The sequence below is a fragment of the Engystomops pustulosus genome, chromosome 1 (genome assembly GCF_040894005.1).
Source record: "Engystomops pustulosus chromosome 1, aEngPut4.maternal, whole genome shotgun sequence".
NCBI classification, from domain to species: Eukaryota; Metazoa; Chordata; class Amphibia; order Anura; family Leptodactylidae; genus Engystomops; species Engystomops pustulosus.
The window spans coordinates 268,996,368-269,012,092 of record NC_092411.1 but is presented as its reverse complement, the minus strand read 5'-3'; the positions used below and the strand labels follow the sequence as shown (position 1 = coordinate 269,012,092).

General features: G+C 42.4%; 2 protein-coding genes across 7 annotated transcripts in view; one reads left to right on the top strand and one right to left on the bottom strand.

Moving 5' to 3' along the window:
- The window catches only part of AFAP1 (actin filament associated protein 1), a 95,609-nt gene extending 87,793 nt beyond the window's left edge, over positions 1 to 7,816 (top strand). For all 3 annotated transcript variants that reach the window (XM_072126136.1, XM_072126137.1, XM_072126135.1), the window contains 5 exons: positions 1,050 to 1,164; positions 1,336 to 1,500; positions 1,729 to 1,919; positions 2,084 to 2,245; positions 3,142 to 7,816. In XM_072126136.1, coding sequence (XP_071982237.1) covers positions 1,050 to 1,164; positions 1,336 to 1,500; positions 1,729 to 1,919; positions 2,084 to 2,245; positions 3,142 to 3,168 — 660 coding nt within the window. In that variant the 3' untranslated portion in view covers positions 3,169 to 7,816. The remainder of the gene's footprint in view (positions 1 to 1,049; positions 1,165 to 1,335; positions 1,501 to 1,728; positions 1,920 to 2,083; positions 2,246 to 3,141) is intronic.
- Positions 7,817 to 12,789: 4,973 nt separating this feature from the next.
- Positions 12,790 to 15,725, bottom strand: part of SORCS2 (sortilin related VPS10 domain containing receptor 2) — a 661,827-nt gene continuing 658,891 nt past the window's right edge. The window contains exons 27-28 of one of the 4 annotated variants that reach the window (XM_072126131.1): positions 14,906 to 14,985; positions 12,790 to 13,511 (exon numbers count right to left, since the gene is read on the bottom strand). In XM_072126131.1, the coding sequence (XP_071982232.1) occupies positions 13,485 to 13,511; positions 14,906 to 14,985 (107 nt within the window). In that variant the 3' untranslated portion in view covers positions 12,790 to 13,484. The remainder of the gene's footprint in view (positions 13,512 to 14,905; positions 14,986 to 15,725) is intronic. The other 3 variants (XM_072126132.1, XM_072126133.1, XM_072126134.1) reach the window with 3 other exon arrangements.

Below are 15,725 nucleotides of genomic sequence, written 5' to 3'. Positions count from 1 at the left end.
GAGGGGGATGGTGTGGAGTAGAGGAATAATATATTAGGGGACACAAGCCGCAGCTACCCCTCCCCAAGACTCGCCACACGCTGCTGGCAGAGAGCCAGATAATGGGAATCAAACTTTCATAAATTACTGAAAGGATGCAAAATGCTGACAAAGGTGTTTTTAAGATCAACATAGCATAGGCTATTGGAACCTGTCACCAGCTAGAAGTGACATTCTCGGTGACAAGTTTGCTTTAAGAGGATATACCATTTTTGGCCTTTCTTGCCAAAATTAAAGGATAGGTCATCAATGTGCCATAGATGTTCACCTCATCAGTAGAGCGGTGCATGCGCAGCTTTCCCTATTCACTTTTATTGGTTGTATTAGCTATATTTAAGGATACGTCATACATTTGCCATCGATGTTCAAAGCCCCTGTAGAATCCCCATCAGTAGTGAGGACATTTCTATTGGAGATTCCATTCACAGCGTTCTCCATTCATATCTATCACATATTCCAATTCTATATCTATGATATATATATATATATGTACATGGGATGTCTCTTCACCTCTGTAGGATATTCTATAAATGGGGCACCGATGTTTGTCTTGCCTGTAGACACCCCATCAGTAGAGAAGTGAATGTGCATGCGCAGGTTTCTCCGTTCTATACACATGATATGTAATTGAGGGATATCTCTTTGATTCTGTAGTAAAAGCCACAAACGGGCCATAGACATTGGCCCGGCTTTTGGAACACACATCAGTCATGTGACTATTGTTTTTTTGGGGGGGGAGACATGTCTGCGCATGCACACTTTATTCCATTCACTTCTATAGGACTTCTGAAAATTCTGACAATTATATCCTAGTATATTCGACAACCCTTTAAATCACCCTTAATACTAGGTCTCCATCATCTTAAGCGGACAGCAGACATCTCTGGGAGAGAATGAAATGTGTATTATCAAGTCTTATATGTTAATATTCTCACATGCTCTTGTGCTGAATGTTTGAAAAGTGAAGTTTTATTTAGGATTTTTGAACTATTTTTGTTTATTCTCTGCAGCTGAAGAGCAAGAAGCCACCGGCAGCGTCTAACGGGATTGCCTCGAAATCTAGAATAGCCGCCAACCAGCAACGGAAGCCGAGTCCGAGCGGCACTGTGAAGCGCACCGCCTCCAGTAAGGAATTGGGAATAAGAATTCTATGGAAAAATATCTATGACATATACTGTACATACATGACTTCATTATGCTGTTGCCGTTTCTGAATCATATGGGTCATGGTGGTCGTGGTGGTCATATGACCATATGGTGGTCCCCAGTACTGACACCTCTCTATCTGATGCCCAGATGCTGAGCAGTATAAATACGGGAAGAATCGAGTAGAGGCCGATGCTAAGAAACTACAACAGAAAGAGGAGGAACTACTGAAAAAGAAAGAAGCTCTGAGGAACCGACTGGCCCAGCTCCGAAAAGAGAAGCGGGATACTAAAGCGGCCATTGAAGCTAATGCAGGTACAATAGCTGGAATTAGGAATTTAGGAATTAACATTATAAGAAAGTTTTCTCCGTGGAGAGCAGGATCTATTCTATGATTCTAACATTTCTTTGTAAACTTCCTTTCTGCATTCACCACTAGAGGGAGCTCACTGCATAAGAATGTATACAGATATGATCCATGTACAGAGAGCTCCCCCTGGTGGTGACAGGAAGAGTTTTATTATATATTCTTTATTGCTCTAGGGAGGAAATCTCAGGCCATGCTGGAGGACAAGTTGAAAAAGCTTGAAGAAGAATGTAAGCTGAAGGAGGGCGAGCGGGTCAATCTGGAGCTGGAGCTGTCTGAGGTGAAAGAAAATCTGAAGAAAGCCATGTCTGGTGGAATCACTCTTGGTCTCGCCATAGAACCCAAGAATGGGACATCAAGACCACAGGTAAAAGACAAGTTGGGCCAGATTTGGGCCTGGGGTTTCATTAGGGGTCCCTCTTTTGTAACCTGGGCAAAGACGCAGATAATTCTGTTTTACTTAGTGATACGTGATATACAGGCTCCTCCCTCTGCTCCAGATATCCAATAACCAGGACTCTCTCCCCCCAGTCTCCAGTTCTCCGGCACCGGACGGTGGAGAACTCTCCCATCTCCAGTTGTGACACCAGTGACGCTGAGGGCTCTCTACCCGTGAACAGCGCCGCTGCCTTAAAGAGACAGGCACCTACACAAAACTCCCCAGTACGAGGCCATGTGCTAAGGAAGGCAAAGGTAAGGCTTCAGCTATGCAGTGACAAATGTCATCACCTCCCAAAATGTTCCCTCACATGGGATTGGCTTGCAAAGCCCAATATATAACATTTATATTACAAAATATAATGAAAATAGAGGCATCTGAAGAGACGCTTCTCCTGCAACCTCTAAACTTGACTCATCTTAGGTAAAATATGACTCTTCTCTGCTCATTCTCACTACTTTAGCAGAGATTTCTTTTTATTGTCAAATGGGTGAGATTTCCCATAAAAGAGTAAATTCTCAAAATCACATTTCACCCCCTACCTGGTAGTTTAATGTTGTAAAATCTAGTGACCGAGTCCCTTAAAGCATGCCCCGTCTTTTTTGATCTCATAGAAGATAAGTAGTCACCAAAAGAGCCTCTTTTTATTCCGCTTCACCTATTTATAAGTCATGCACATGGACAAACCTAATGGGATAAGGAGGAAGAGCTGTCCGTGGTGCGTAAAAATAAAACTGCGTTCCGCAATTACGATAGATCCGTGTTCACACCTTATATTAAGGATACTGTGTCACTGAGGTGGCTGCGGATATTCCGAGATAAAAAACACATTTGTTTCTGACCACCTTGAACTAGTTTTCCGTGTAGCGGTTCTTCTATATTTAGTTGCCCACCACGTTCCGGCCTGCGGCTGATGCAACATGGGAGCAATTTCATGTATAATGGGGGAATGATTGGACTGTTCTGTGCATAGAATCTGATAAGACAATTCACTGCTCCCTCTAGTGGTCGTGTCAGGTCATGCAAAAAAATTGTTCAATGGTCCATTTTTAAAAAAAAAATTTTTTTTGTAATTCTAGTAAGTAATAGATCATTTAGATTTCTATATATTTATGAGTATTAACTCTTTCATTTTTTTTTTTTTTTGCAGGAATGGGAACAGAAAAACGGCACATAAGCTGCGACAACTTCCGTGGTTTGTATTTCCGCCTTAAAGAGACAGAACCACACAGTATTTTTCTACAAGGGTCCGCGGCTCATTGTATAGAGGTCTCCCAGTCCAGCAGAGCCGCCACGAGGGGCTTTGTCTCAGAGGTCCAATTACTCTTGTCATGTGATGAGCGATGGACGGCTAGAGGACCACGGACTGAGGCGTCACAGGCCACGTCTCCCATATTTTATATGCACATAATACGCCATCAATCACATTCCAGTGTTCTCATTGCTGTCGCCTGCCCCCTGCTGTCTGACATGATGAATCACATGTCCGGCTCTTAAGTGACGTCCTGACAATTTCATACACGTGATTCTGCTGCACCTTTCACTCTAAATTGCACAAGATGGGTTTTATTGGCACACAATGGGTTACTTTTACTGTATACAGTGTATTTAATCACCTATCAAAATCCTCCACAGTTGAAAGATTTGGAAATGCCTTTTTTTTCTGATCACAGCGCCACTTGTGTCTACTGGTTGTCAGTGGTATTGCAGCTCTTCCCCTTACAGTAATAGAAGGCTGAGCTGCAATACCAGACACATCCAAGGGGCGGGGGAGGCGCTGTTTCTGTAAGGAAGGTGCCATAGTAATTTGTAAGAGGCAATGGAGACATTATAGGGAGAAGATACTAAGCGTGGGGCCGCGCAAAGCAGTAAACTGCTGCAAAATCCATGTGTCAAAGCAGCTTTTCCAATAGCGGAAGAAATCTGTCATCGATTGTCTTGTGGTTTTGCAAAATATCCAGAAATATGAAAAACCAAGATGTTTTGTTGCTTTCTGAGTTATAAATTCCTCCCCAAAACTGGTCATTTATTGATTCTGGCCCAATAATTGTTCACCAAAATTTCAGAAATACATCCACATCCGTATAATTAATGCCTCAACTAATATTAGACCATCAATATCCTGATCCTAAATGGGGGCAGGTCTGAAGGCCGCCCCCTGCATCACTGAGAGCAGCATAGCCTTTCACATGCCTTGATGGACATCTGCAGATTAAACAAAGGCTGTAGAAGAGGGGGATTCCATTAACCATTCTATAGGTGATCACCCTAATTACAATGGTAACACATCTACCTCCATGTACTATATAAACGTCACACCTATCCAAAAGACCACCTACTTTAGTATACCAACCTCCTCATCCAGAGCAGATTTTTACTCCCACCATACATTTTGCATACATCCCGCCATGCCTCTTCTATGAGAAGGCTACTCCCCCTAGAAAACACTAGATGTCACACTGTATAGGAAGATTTGTTCTCCATTCACACACGAAGAGCATAACTAATCCTTTATCAATAATAATAGATCAAGCAATTGATAATTGTAAACTTTGTAGTATACTTGATGAAGTAAAACAGCTTCTCTGTGCCTTTTTCCTGCTTCTTTCTCCTGTAGCGAGCAGTGTATCTTAAAGTTCCATCCACTTCAAATAGACTAGGAGGCTAATGATTAACTCTTACATACCTAGAACATATTTGCCTATATGATTTAGCTCTGTGTGGAGAATCTAGTGGCTGTCTGTAAGGAGATAAGTCATTAGACACTTTATCAGCTTCTCCTTATCTCTCAGCTGTCAGTGGATACATGACAGAAAGATGATTTACACAAAATCAGGATAAGGAAACAGATTTCTAAAATAAAATATGATCCAAAATTTACTATTATTCGCCAAATGTTATGCTTTTTTGCAGATTTTCCTTTACAATGTAATGAGTCGTTATAGGCCAATATCCTATGTTCTAGGAATAGAAGCCTGTGACTTTTATATATCCATCATACACTCATCACTCTCACGGTTACCCTTCAGCCTTACTCTTCTGAACATTTGAAATTCTACCAAAACTGTTAGAATTTTTTTAACAAATCTTTTTCTTACTATAAATGTTATTATTTATTTGTATATTTCAATTTGTATTGTTATTGATTTAATTTATACCTGTAAATAATTGTTTGGGGGGGGGGTTGAGGTAGGGCACTAACAGTGGGGCTTTTGGAAAACTGTATATTCGGAATTTATTTTTCAAAAAACAATGTTGTACATATCATTATTCTCCATCCGAGTCTTCACAAAGATTGTATGTGTTGAGGTCAAGGTTGTAAGCATTGGTCACCTTGTAAGGGAGGGGTGGGGTGGGCTGCAGTTTGGTGTACTTACCTCAGTGTAGGGGTATATGCATCCAAGGAAGCACAGAATCCACAGGAGATAGAACTATATGACTATATAAGATCCGAAGGAATAAGTAGAACCCAGCTCAGACCCCTCCCCTATCTCCTGACTACACTGACTACGTCAGTCTCTTCCAATATGACCGTTTTGTTGGCAACCTCCTAACCCTAGAGAAGTAAGGAATTCAGAAGCACATGTAACTTGTACTATATGTGGGGTATACACCATGGGTCATCATCCTCCATCATTGCTAATATGATATCTACATTGGGTGTACAGGCGGTCCCCTACTTAAGAACACTCGACTTACAGACGACCCCTAGTTACAAACGGACCTCTGGATATTGGTAATTTATTGTGCTTTAGTCCTAGGCTACAATAATCAGCTGTAACAGTTATCACAGGCGTCTGTAATGAAGATTTAGTGTTAATATTGATTCTTATGACAATCCAACATTTTTAAAATCCAATTGTCCCAGAGACCAAAAAAGTTCTGGCTGGGATTACAATGATAAAATATACAGTTTCGACTTACATACAGACTCAACTTAAGAACAAACAGACCCTATCTTGTATGTAACCCGGGGACTGCCTGTATATAGCTTTAATTCCGTTTTTATTTGCAGTTTATTTAGTTCATTGACATTGTGGGGCCGTTTATAATATCCGTTTTTTTTTTTAAAGGACATTTCAAAAAAAATGTATACCTTTTTTTTACCATCACTGATTCACACATGAATTTTGTGATGTTTATCTGTCACTTGTACACTGTAACAGAGACTGGTGCAGTATTGGGGCATAGAACGGCTCTTGTAAGTGCTATGAGTACTGTAGTGGGCTATTCAGAGTCCATCCTGAGCCTACTGTGCTTATGGTGTATGTCGCCCCTTGTGGTGCTGGAGGGTATGTGCAATTTTTTTTACACACCATATTTACATATCTCTAAGGTGCCCATACACATAAAAATAGAGTTAACTGACCCCGTCCCAGGTATATTGGGGTGTACTAATTTTAGGTGGGGAACTAATCCAACAATCAAATTGATCACATTTTCAATTATTATTGTAGGTTTCAGCATTTTTCTACTCAAAAAAAATCAGGAATATGTGGTTTCTAAAAGATCCATTTTTAGTAGGACACTTGGCCATAGACACTTTTTTTTTTACACCAACAGAATTCAAGAGTTTTTATTGTGTTTTTAATATATATTTTATTTTAAAATGAATTTTCTATGAATTTTTTTGTATTAATTTCTATTCAAGGACAGTCACATAAAATACAAAACATTGTAAAGGCCACTTTTAGGGTCGGGCTGAAGCCCAAGGGGGTTTTCCAGCAATTAAAAAAATATATATATATTTAACAAGACACATGATGGGACCTTAAAAACAAAATATTTTTCTCACCCATCCCAGCACTGGACTTCCTGTTGGCCTTAAATACAAAAAGGAAATGACTTCTCAGCCAATCAGTGACTGAGGCGGGCCAATGCTGTGAGTGGACACTGGTGGCACTGGACTTCCTGTTGGCTTCAAATACAAAAAGGAAATGCCTTCTCAACCAAACAGTGACTGAGGCGGGCCAATGCTGTGAGTGGAAACTGGTGGCACTGGACTTCCTGTTGGCTTCAAATACAAACAGGAAATGCCTTTTCAGCCAATCAGTGACTGAGCTAGGCCAATGCTGTGAGTGGAAACTGGTGGCACTGGACTTCCTGTTGGCTTCAAATACAAACAGGAAATGCCCTCTCAGCCAATCAGTGACTGAGGCAGGCCAATGCTGTGAGTGGACACTGATGGTTTCCTTGGTGTCTAGAGACCTCAACATTGGATCTAGTATCCAATCCATTGCGATTGGCGAGATATTGGGACCCCCATCATGAGCCATGTTAAAGATCATTTTGATCAGTATTTTTGGTATTTTACCATTAGTTTCTTCACCCTGTAATGCGATAATTTGAGTTTCCAGGTACAGCAGCACTTTGGAGCAGTTGTTACACATCAGTGTTCCTTTATATAATAATATATCTGGAATATAACCGAACCCCATGTCCTTATACACGGATCCTTCCATGAATGTATTATACTATGTTCATTTTTTATAAGTTGTTTTTAACTGTATTTTCTTATTGTTGCGGGGGAGGGGCAGTTATGTCGGCCTTATTGCAATAGAACAGACGGGTGCTGAGTATCCTGGTCCAACATTTGTGTAGTGTCTGTACATAGATCCATTTTATGGGACATATTTAATTTTAACAAATGCATATTTTATTTAAAGACTACGACGCGTCTACTTGTTACAAAAGTGGATTTCGATGGATTACTGTATTTTAGTCTATTCTAAACATTTCTCTACACTGTATTAATATGGACTTGCACTTGGGTTTCCAGTGCATATACAATTCTGTGCACTATTAATAAAGTTAATTTACAAGTACCTCCTGTTTTGGATGATAATTTATCTTCGATATACAATTTTTTTTTAGTATATTTGCATAAATGTGTTAGAATTCTTGTTACTTTTTTGGAAACCTCCAGTTTCTCACCTTCGCCCAATCACACATTCATTAGATTTCAAGGATCGGCCAAGTTATTGAGGCATATAAGGGTTAAGCGACTGTTTGACGTCTCGTGCTGCACCTGTGCTCTGGAATGCACTTCCCTCACAGAATCAGGGAAACTTCCACCATCACCTGGGAGATTGTGCGGCTTTTGTTTAATTTGTGTTCCTTTTGGTTTTGCACTGACAATGTTATTAGGGAATACTGCAGTCATAAAGGGGTGCACGTGCTTTGTACAGTCTTGTTCTGTCTACGAGGAAGGTACATGACAAAGCAGAGGGCGTCACTAAGAAAGGCTTGGACCTGAAGCTAAATTATGGTTGGGCCCATTCTACGTAGAGTTCACAGGTTGCTATTATCTTTCCAATTACACCACCTCCACACCAAGTGGGTATAAAGGGTGGCACGGAGTGGGCCGGCTTTACCCTACGATTGTTCACGCCTCAACGGTTGGCGGCAATAGCACAATGGCATAGAATTGTACGGCAGCAGAGATGGCAGCCAAATACATCAGGAGCCCGGATCCTCCTGGTGTATTCATTACAGATGGAGGGGCGAGGCATAAAGTGCCGGTGTGTGATAAATGCCCCCTATTGCCTCCTACTTATGGCCTAAGGTTGAACCTACACAGTACATCCTGGCAGTGGTAATTGCATGGAAAATATTACGCATTTCTAATGTTCCCGATTTTCAAGTTTGACCCGTAGTTAACAGACAGAGGGGGTCTACCTACTGCAACTTCCAAAAGTCATTTATTGCTTATCCTCCCTATTGTGGTGAACCCCTTTAAAGGAACCCTTAAGGCCTCTTGGCCACAAACAGTGTTGAAAACCGTATGAGTTTGGTCATAGTTTGACTAAACAATGGGGCACATTTCCTTATCCGGTCCCTCGGAGTTCCTGAAAGTGCATTGTCCGGTGATAATGCACTGTGCCTCTATTCACTAAGATCGTGCGCCCCATATATCCTGCATGTGTCGCTTCTCCGCTCAGGTCCAACAGAGTTCACCTTCTTCTTCCTGGTGCATGTAAGTGCATCGGATGCGAAACAATTTGAATCTTAAATCCCTCAAATAAGTCGGATCGTCAGATGGCCCGCCCTCCCGCCCCGATTTCCGTCGCATGAACGCTACGCCACAATCCCCTGCTAAATCCCTGTCACAGCGGCGTAAATTCCGAAAATGTTAGGAAGTCCGACGGAAATGCGATCCGCGGACCCTTAGTAAATAAGTCCCAATATGTCTGAACTAAACAATATACCAGACATGTGTCAGAGTTCCGTGTGAGTCCAATGTGAAGATGGATCACATTGGACTCACACAAGAAATAGACTCGTAGGTAAGATGCCTAAAGAAAACTTGATACTGTACTGATTTATACATTAGTGAATAAGCTTTTCCTAGAGTGTTCCTTTAACTGGATCCTAGGAATAAACTGGTCAGTATCTATATATCGTCTTAAACAAAGGTCTTACAATCACCCGGCATTGTCGCCCATTTCAGGTCACTCCCATAAATTCTAAGGGGGAGCCACCCTACACACAGCTGTCTCTTCATGGGGCTTCAAACTGGGAGCAGCTCCACAGCGGCTAATGATGTGTGACTGCTATGGGAGCGCTCCTTTCATACGCAATAACCTGTGTCATGGCTGGGGAGACTTCCAGTAATACGTCCAGGAGTCTTCCTCCCCAAGCCAAGAGCCTCTCTCTTATCTATCCTCTGCCAAGCACGTAACTCACATCATCTGTTTCTTATTTCAATAACTAAAGTGGAAACTAAATCTGCACCAATTCTGGCAATGCTGATGGATTATGAGGAATTATATCATGACAGAACAGGAATTACCTCCTCCCAAAAATTAGGTTTGCAATAAAACATATAGTTAGAATGATACTTTGTGTACACAGTAACAGGACCCAGAGCTAGAGCTGGATTCTCCCATAAAAAGTTTCCGGATCATGGGATGACCAGAGGGATTAGGGGAATGGGATAACATGGTGCTCGGCCGGGGTATTAAAGGGATAGATATCACCAGGACTATCCTGTTGTGTTACTGCATAAGGAAAGGGATACATTCCCGAATTAGCACCATTCATTCTTCTGATCATTGGGAACAAAGGACTAATTGGAAGCTACTGGACCCCAATGCAAATTCTGTACTGGGCCCCCAACTATGATACTGTGTATTGTTCAGGCAACTAGCCCTTTTTGTATGGGAGATAAAAATGGCTGCTGGATCCTGTTGTAATTGCACCGTCTGCAAGTCACACCCCTGGATGGACCCCCACCGAACCAATGATTATTATTATAATTATTAAACGAAGGATCATCACAGATGATCACAGAAAGTGCATTATCCGACCATAATGCTCTCTGCAGCAATTCACTAAGATCGTGCGCCCGATATCCTGCATGTGTCGCTTCCCCGCTCAGGTCCACCGGAGTTCACCTTCTTCTTCCCGGTGCATGTAAGTGCTTGATTTTGCGACACAATTTGAACGTTAATTCTGAATCAGTTGGATCGCCCCCCCCCCCCGATTTCTGTCGCATGGAAGCCAGCGCCGCTGTGCCAAAATCCAATCGCGTGTGACACAATCCCAACGCAAACCCCTGTTAAATAGCTGTCACAGCCGTGCAAATCCCGAAAACAGCGCTCACTCCGACTAAAGTGCGATCCACGAACCCTTAGTAAATGAGCCTCATTGTGTAATGGATGAGTGTTAGGGAAGTGAAATAAATTTTTACCCCAGGTGAAGGAAAGTCTGGATTTACCCTTTTATAAAATATGTGTAACAGAACGGCAGCAGGGAAATTGAAGGTGATCCCATAAAGTTCATGATGTACTGAACTGACTGAATATAGTATCAAAAAGCATCGCAAAAAAGAGACACAGAAGAACTCAGCATAATTTTAGAAGGAAGTTGATTTTAGAAGGAAGGAGACCATTGATAAGAAATATAAGAAGATTCCCACAGTCATGGTGCCTGGATCTAGGAGTAATGTCCCTGGTTTATTACTCTAAGTTTTCATTCAACTTTGTTACTCGACTTGAAGGGACATAAAATACTCCTATGCAGCATGGAGAGACTGTCTACAGTAGTGTAAAGCAGGTAGAACTCGTTGTGACAACTGAAAGAGCAGTGTTAGGGGGAACTAGTTGAAGAATCTACACTCACCAGCCACTTTATTAGGTACACCTGTCCAACTGCTCGTTAACACTTAATTTCTAATCAGCCAATCACATGGCGGCAACTCAGTGCATTTAGGCATGTAGACATGGTCAAGACAATCTCCTGCAGTTCAAACCGAGCATCAGTATGGGGAAGAAAGGTGATTTGGTGCCTTTGAACGTGGCATGGTTGTTGGTGCCAGAAGGGTTGGTCTGAGTATTTCAGAAACTGATCTACTGGGATTTTCACGCACAACCATCTCTAGGGTTTACAGAGAATGGTCCGAAAAAGAAAAAACATCCAGTGAGCTGCAGTTCTGTGGGCGGAAATGCCTTGTTGATGCCAGAGGACAGAGGAGAATGGGCAGACTGGTTCGAGCTGATAGAAAGGCAACAGTGACTCAAATCGCCACCCGTTACAACCAAGGTAGGCAGAAGAGCATCTCTGAACGCACAGTACGTCGAACTTTGAGGCAGATGGGCTACAGCAGCAGAAGACCACACCGGGTGCCACTCCTTTCAGCTAAGAACAGGAAACTGAGGCTACAATTTGCACAAGCTCATCGAAATTGGACAGTAGAAGATTGGAAAAACGTTGCCTGGTCTGATGAGTCTCGATTTCTGCTGCGACATTCGGATGGTAGGGTCAGAATTTGGCGTCAACAACATGAAAGCATGGATCCATCCTGCCTTGTATCAACGGTTCAGGCTGGTGGTGGTGGTGTCATGGTGTGGGGAATATTTTCTTGGCACTCTTTGGGCCCCTTGGTACCAATTGAGCATCGTTGCAACGCCACAGCCTACCTGAGTATTGTTGCTGACCATGTCCATCCCTTTATGACCACAATGTACCCAACATCTGATGGCTACTTTCAGCAGGATAATGCACCATGTCATAAAGCTGGAATCATCTCAGACTGGTTTCTTGAACATGACAATGAGGTCACTGGACACAAATGGCCTCCACAGTAACCAGATCTCAATCCAATAGAGCATCTTTGGGATGTGGTGGAACGGGAGATTCGCATCATGGATGTGCAGCCGACAAATCTGCGGCAACTGTGTGATGCCATCATGTCAATATGGACCAAAATCTCTGAGGAGCTTCCAGCACCTTGTTGTATCTATGCCACGAAGAATTGAGGCAGTTCTGAAGGCAAAAGGGGGTCCAACCCGTTACTAGCATGGTGTACCTAATAAAGTGGCCGGTGAGTGTATATTCTATGCTCTGGAGGTCGTCCCTTTCTTCAGTAAAAACTTCTTGGCACTTCTAGTACCAACGGGCCTTTGAATTGTTTACCCTCTTGAACGTGACATCATCAGCAGGGGAACCTTGAACCTGTCGGGACCCAAAATGTGCAAAGTGTAAAATGTGTGCCAGACCCCCAATGTATTGTTTATAGTATTAGTCTTCTCATATAGGAAAGGTACATCGTATGGGCCCCCTAGGCCTCTTAGGCCCGGTTGCAACCTTACACTCTGCACTCCCACAAGTTACGCCCCTGTAGAAGTAGCAGTGCCCCTTTAAGTGTAATATACGCAGAACCAGATCTAGAACAGTTCTGTCTCCTCAGCGATGTAGAAAGCTCCATCATTTCTCCATACACACTCCTCTCCCATCACATTCCAATAATCACCTCTTTTAGATGAATTTCTTTTTTTTAATTTTATTAATATTTTTTTTAAAGATACAAAAAATACCATTGCCCTGTGTTAATTTTGCAACGACTATACCGCAGTCTGGAATGTCTTACCATTTGGTGCAGAATCCCCGTTTTGTTAGGGAGAAGCTCCTCCTACTTTCCGGTTCGGTAGTGAAATAGTGCAGAGACTGATCCTATGTGCGGACATACTACGGACGTATTGTTACAGTATCATTATATAGGTCTTCTTTCCCAGAGCACATTGCCTTTATACAGAAACAAGGGAGGGAGAGGGGAAGAAAAAAATCCAATGGTGGGAATATTTGTTTTCTAAAGTAAACTTGAGTCTTCGAAGAGGGGAGAGAGGGAATAAAATCTAGATGAAAGGTAATAAAGTTTACACTTAATATGAATAGAACACAAAAATATGTTGGGGGGATGGGGGGGGGGGGTTACAAATTTGCTACCAGTTGTATATGAATTGTAACAATTCGTATGAAAACGAGTCCTTAAAACGTACAGGTCGATTGCTCTTCCATAGTAGCAGACGTTTTTTTTTTTTTTTTTCGGAACGGGTTAGAAACAAATTCTCCGGTTGCTCTTACAGTCTCATCATCCAGTCTGATGATTTTACCGGGGAGAAATATTACAAGATAGGGAAGAGTCTGTGACGATTGTCTCCATGGGTAAACATCAGCTAACCAGGTAGTTGTGCATTTCTCTGGAGTTAATACTTAAAACCACTCCTGAGTGATTACCTGCTGAAGAGAGAAGGAAAAAGTCAGAGGTTTCATCGCTCCGTGAATTGCAATTTTTTGGTTAAAAACTTCAAAATAAGGTCATTATACCACAATAATATAAAATAAAAAGGTGCAGTAAGAACAGAAATGAAAAATCACTGTGCTCTTATCCATGGTGGCTCATGGATGTTCTGGTGCGTCGGTGGGGGGGGGGTCACTTATCAGTGGCAAGGGGCATCGATTGTCCATTGGGCTTTAAAGTGTAACTCCACCTCAGAACATTGTTTGACAGATAAAACTGGACACAAATATTCATCTTGTAGAGATCTTGAAATTCCACAAGTCGTCTTCTCGCAATCGAACATTGAATTCTGCTGGTTGGGACTTGGAATCTGTCAACATAGCAATGACGGACACACCTTTCCTGCCCTAAACTGCCTCGAATCTTCCTCAGATGGATACGCAACGCAATGAACCAAAGAACGGCAGATGTACGATGCCCAATGAAGAACCCATTCCAGGTTGTTCCAACAAGTTCCGAAAGAAGAGAGGGAAATGCTCCCATGTGATAAGTCAAAACGATGCATCCAGTGACGTAAATTGAAGCTGATGGGCCCCAGTCTCTGCCAGCCCCCCCAACTATAATTTATGGTTTATAGTACTAGTCTTCTCATATGGGAAAGTGACATCTTATGGGCCCCCTAAGCCTCTTGGGCCCAGGTGCAACCACACCTTCTGCCCTCAAGTTACGCCTCTAGTTGCATCAAATTATCTGATTTATCTTTTTGTACTAGGGTTCCCTAACCTAAAGGTCTGCAGAAGAAAGATGAGGAAAGATGAGGCAAAAGGGGCATCTGACTAATGATGTAATGGTGCTTGGGGAAGCGGGAGGTGTGAGGAGCAAAAGTGCCGCCTCCTGCATCACTTCAGGTATCTCCAACCCCCATTACTCTCCTCCACCACAATTCCTTTTACCAAATTACTAGACCATTAGTAGTCCTTGGGGCAAAAAAATGTTGGGGAATACTGCTTCTTCTTTATTGTGTATGTCCAGAATGGGTCCATTGGAAGGAGCGTACCAGTTGGGAATCAACAGCATGTTGCAGAGTTTAAGGTAGGTTTTCCTTCTAGTGGGGCCAATATATAAGTATCAGGTGATTTTTTGGCACACGGCACCTCGGGGAGTTGTCTCACAAGCTCTAGTACCTCCCTCGAGGAGCGCCTACCAACCAGCAGAATACTCACTAGAGACCTCGAATGTGGTACTCAAGATCAATACAAGATAAAAAAAACATCATTAAATCTTCATGGACTAAAGTAAAACAATGTTATAAGACAGAGTTTCACTTTAAGAGTACAAATAATCTTGTGGGACAAAGGGTTGGGAGTAGACATCCACCTAGCATGCCACTGACCTGCGATTGAACACTGGCAGGCACCGACAATAAAGGGACCTTGTAGCTGCTCAAGAATCCTCCTCTCCCAGAAAGTGTCACTGCAAGGCAATGGTGTGGAGGAATCCCAAGGTTGGGCCGTAAAAAAACAAACAAACAAGCAAAAATAAAGTATATGGGAAAATGAAGCAGAGGATGAGTGAGAGCTTCTTGATGGATGCTCAATGGATGGATGCTCAGTGACATAAAGGGCCACTAAGGCGACTGAGTAGAAGATGTTTTCCTCAAAATAATCTTTAAGCGTACCGATCATTACTAAAAAAAAGTCCTAATTCCTCAGCTGAAGATGTTTTTTAAATTTAATTGGAGCATATTAGTTCCACCATCACACTGAAGAACCCCCACTTGTTGATGTGGTTTTTTATGTCTCGCCGCTTTTAACATTGTGAAAATGTGATGGCATTTTGGGATAATTACAACAAATTTTGGACCCATATATCTGCTATGGGTCCAAAATTTGTTGTAATTGTTGTAATTATCCAGCATCTAGTATCTAGTATCTCCACAGTAAACTGAGCAGCCGCAATGCAAAAATGGGCAGGAATAGGACCTGCTCCACCCCTTGCTGTGCCGGCGCATGGCTCAGTCACCATGTCGTAAAACCCACTGTTCTCACCATGCAACGGGGGGTTAGGAGGGATGCATCACAAGCTAAGGTTTAAGCCTTGATTTAGCCACAGTGCCCGACCTCTTTGCGGTCAGACAGGGAGGGGTCAGTGCCCGGCCATGCAGATTGAGGCTCAGGCTACAGTGCAGTTGTACGACAGGTCTAGATACATCC